Source organism: Salvia hispanica, chromosome 6, assembly GCF_029641045.1.
Source record: "Salvia hispanica isolate PSC_SH4W2 chromosome 6, Shi_PSC_v1, whole genome shotgun sequence".
Classification (NCBI taxonomy): domain Eukaryota; kingdom Viridiplantae; phylum Streptophyta; class Magnoliopsida; order Lamiales; family Lamiaceae; genus Salvia; species Salvia hispanica.
The window spans coordinates 11,195,961-11,200,064 of NC_142697.1; the positions used below are offsets into that span (position 1 = coordinate 11,195,961).

Below are 4,104 nucleotides of genomic sequence, written 5' to 3' on the forward strand. Positions count from 1 at the left end.
CTTAAAGATTAAACACTTAGAATTATGCTGATTCTATTATCTACTAATACTATTTTAACTATCATTCTTCCCCCCTCTCTTATTTTACTAATTGTTCATTAATTTCTGTGCCATTTGAATTCTCATATTTTTATGGGACGGAGCAGTACTACAAAAATATTAATCCATTAATACCATCAAAGATCATACAACATACATGAGTGAATGCTAATAATAAACTCAACAAGATTGTTGATACCCATTAAAGAAGGAAAGTAAATATGGTAGAGAAGAAAAGAGGCCTGATTCTCCAAATATAAAATATACTAGAAGAATTTTCGAATCTTTTATTTGCCAAAAAAAAAAAGAAGAAATGATTCCAACTGAATCTGGCTTAATTTCAGAGAAATTCACACGATATTCACCAAGTTAATAGATAAAAAATGCACAATATTTAATTTAGAATTCCCTGTTAAAAGAGAACAATTTAGAAAATGAATTAGAGAAAATGAATGGATGATTAAAGTAATGAAAATACAGTTGAATAATTTGAATAGTGGGTGATAAAGGAATGAGCTGAGCTGGCTTACTTTACTTTAAACATAGAAAGAGAAGGCACCTGTATACAGGAAATCAAAGAGATAAAATCTTCTCTCTCTCCTTCATTCATCATTCCAAAAGCAAAAGCAAAAGTGTGAATTAAAGGGCGAAACCCAGACAAACAAGGCTGCAAGAGATAATACTCCACTAATAAAGAGCAGAAATTAAGAGTGAAGAAGCTTTTCTTGTGCGGCGGAGGAGCAATGATGCAGACGCAGAGGACCCTTGAAAACCAGCAATCGATGCAGTCGGGCCAGATTTCCGGGAGCCTCAGCTTCAACGGCGCTCTCACCAAGGAAGACGAGGAGATGTCCAAATCCGCTCTCTCCACTTTCCGGGCCAAGGAGGAGGAAATCGAGAAGAAGAAGATGGAGGTTAAGGAGAAAGTTCAAGCTCAGCTCGGCAGAATTGAAGAAGAAACCAAGCGTTTGGCCGTCATCCGTGAGGTTTCTCTCTCTCTCCCTCTCTCCAATTTCACGACTTAATTGAACTTCCCTCTTTTGGCTAGGGTTCCTAAATTTTTGGGGTTTCTGAAAATTGTGCTTTTTTAGGGCTTCATGCTGTTTCAATTCATCAATTTTCGGTTAAATGTGACTTTAATTTAGGTTTTCCGTTGGATTTACCTTCTTTTTGCCATTTCCGCAAAAGAGGGGTTTTAACGGTCGGATGATGTTATGGATAGCTTCTTATTTCTTATCCCTTTTTAAAATAAATTCAAATCCAGATCTTTGAAGATTCTTTAAGATGGTCTCAAAAGGTTTGGTCTTCGCTGGAGCATATGCATATCTCAGTAGATTCACCCAGAAAGAAATTCTTGAAAACTGATGTTATGCAATCCTCTGCTTATGTTAATTCACAAATTAGCACTACCTAATCTAGTTATTTTCATATGCACAAAAATTTATTCATCAGTTGCCTTTAGATTAATCATATATCAGCATGTTTTCTGAAAAAAAGTAAAACTTCCTATCTGTAATTGGCAAGTGTTGTACAAGTTCATGTATCACTAGCAAAGGCTACTTGAAATATATATTGTATCGCCGTAATCGCTTACTTTATGCAAAATCGCAATGGTTTTTTCAGGAATTAGATGCCCTCTCAGATCCAATGAAGAAGGAAGTCTCCTTTGTTCGCAAGAAAATTGATTCTGTGAACAAAGAATTAAAGCCGTTGGGCCAGACTTGCCAGAAGAAGGTGATATATTGTCATCTACTTGATTAACATAGTTCTTCCTTTAATTAGCTGAAAATTAGATTGATTAGTCTAAAATTTTGGATTATGGGATTGAATGGGTTACCGCAGGAAAGGGAATACAAAGAAGCTCTAGAAGCGTTCAACGATAAGAACAAAGAGAAAGTACAACTAATCACTAAATTGATGGAGGTGAGGGGAAATCTAATCTTCATTATCCGTTCTAATCACACACCAATTGCCTGTGAGCTTGTGTTAATATGGAGTGCTTTATCTATGCAGCTGGTGAGTGAAAGCGAGCGGATGAGGCTGAAGAAGCTGGAGGAGCTGAGCAAGAACATAGAAACGATACGCATTGCCTAATGCTGGTTGACCCCTCTCATCTCTGATTTGGATCTTGTGTGATGTATTTAAGATAAAAGTCATTTCCTATTTAATATATTTTGGTGTTTCTTGGGTTTGGTTGTATTCTAAGTTTTTTAAAATATTGTTTGTTGAGTTAGCTGTTGATGGAAGGTGTTCTAATTTTAGGAAGGGTAACTCCTTAAACAGGTTTGTAACTAAAACAGGTCTGAAAAACTATGTATTCATCTAAGTTCTTTTCTCTCTCTCTTTTGTTTCTGTATGTTTCTAATTGTCGTCTTTTTCTGAGTTATCTATGTAAGTAGTTTCACTGCAAGAAAATTTTACCTAGGATTCTCCAGAAACATGTCTTTTTTCATTAATCTGGGAATCCTATGTTTTTCTGTTCACATGAATCTTGACCTCAATTATTTCTATGCCTTTGGAATGACAGTTGTTTGCTTTCTTATTACTTGCTTGAGCCTAAATAATGGCTTTTGTGGATGGTAATGTGATCACAAAGATTCTCTTTTAAGGAATCGTGTGATGACATCTCAGCATGCTTGAAAGTGATGAATTGTTAGTTAAGAGTCAAATTGAACCAAACTGAAAGCGTCACATGATTCTTATGAGCAGGGATACATCACTATTTTGGTGTTTGTTTTTAAATTTTTTAGAGTAACTATTTTTGGTGTGAAATTGAAATGTAACCGAAAGTTAATATGGTTTTCTTTTTGGTCTCGTTGGATAGGGGTTGTTTTACTAAAATTTGCTTTGTCGTTGCAAATGAAAATATAAGATGCTTTTAAATGTCAATTTTGTTGTATGTCAATTTATTTGAAACGAAATACGTTATTCGTCAAGGAAATTTGCTATCAGTCTTTGCACAAAATGACCATTTTCATTTTTAGTTTTTGTAGTTACACGAATCGACACACATGTTTAAAGTACCCCTTTGTCCCAATAAATATTTTTGCGTCGTCCCATAAAGAATGAAACGTTTCTTAAAATAAAAATAATACTATCATATTATTTTTTCATTTTTTTTACTTTATTCGTTTATAAAATTTCGTGCCGAAAGCAAAAGATTCATTTCTAATGGGACGGAGGGAGTGAATATTACTCCCTACTGATCAAGATTTCAATTTTTCATTTTTAGTTTATCTCACTCAAAATGATTACATTATATATTTAGAAATAAATCCTTCTTTATTTTCTTCTCATTAAAATATACTCATATTCAACTATACTCTATCTTACTCCAATTCATCTTAAAATTTTGGTGCCACTTAAGAATGTAGATATATTCAATTGGTAGGAGAGAGTATTAGTTATACAGTGCTAATCATTTTATTAAAATTTGTGTTGTCAACACCTATAAATGTTTGTGGGGGTAAATATATAAAATTACATGACTGGGAGTGGATTCTGGAGATTTCTCATTTCTGGAACAAATTGATTGACCATTAATTGAATTAAAAAGAAATAAGAGCAGGATTCAAGAAGAAGTGTCACTCATCCTTACAAGCGGCTTAAATTCGTGCTGCAGTTAGGTAGTTAATTCTATTGGTTGACAGTTGACTTCAGCAATGATTGTGGCTGTCATTTTAGGATAAGGCTCATCGCATTTAAATAAAAACATATAGTAGTATCTATTTTGTATTACCTCATTTGAAAAATAAAAATATATGAAATGGTACGAATTTAATGGATTTTGGGTCCACTTCTTAAAATAGAAAATTTAGAAACTAAATATCTCAGTTTCCCTTTCTCATTCATATCTTGAATTCATATTCTTAGCGCATGCATAAAGTGGGAATTTGACTCAGAATTTGAAATTAGTCTTCCATTATTATATGGTGGGCTAATATAAACGCAATTTCTGCCCTAATTAGTTCGTAGGAGTATAATTTGTGGACCTGAACTTAACGGACTTTCAGTTATTAGTAAGGTAAGTTTAGGTCAAAGAGTGTCTCCAATGGCGGACGTTCC

The 4,104-nt window shown here is 33.8% G+C and overlaps 1 protein-coding gene across 1 annotated transcript; it reads left to right on the top strand.

Annotated features, from left to right (window-relative positions):
* Nucleotides 1-582: 582 nt before the first annotated feature.
* On the top strand, nt 583-2,378 carry LOC125207916 (uncharacterized). Its single transcript, XM_048107430.2, has 4 exons — nt 583-1,025; nt 1,663-1,773; nt 1,882-1,962; nt 2,053-2,378. The coding sequence occupies exons 1-4, from the start codon at nt 783-785 to the stop codon at nt 2,131-2,133; spliced, it is 516 nt and encodes a 171-aa protein (XP_047963387.1). The 5' UTR covers nt 583-782; the 3' UTR covers nt 2,134-2,378.
* Nucleotides 2,379-4,104: the final 1,726 nt, after the last annotated feature.

Coding starts and splice junctions, on each gene's coding strand:
- LOC125207916 (XM_048107430.2), top strand. CDS start 783: ATGATGCAGACGCAGAGGACCCTTGAAAACCAGCAATCGATGCAGTCG. Junction 1,774..1,881: donor GCCAGACTTGCCAGAAGAAG/GTGATATATTGT, acceptor GGGTTACCGCAG/GAAAGGGAATACAAAGAAGC. Junction 1,963..2,052: donor TAATCACTAAATTGATGGAG/GTGAGGGGAAAT, acceptor TTATCTATGCAG/CTGGTGAGTGAAAGCGAGCG.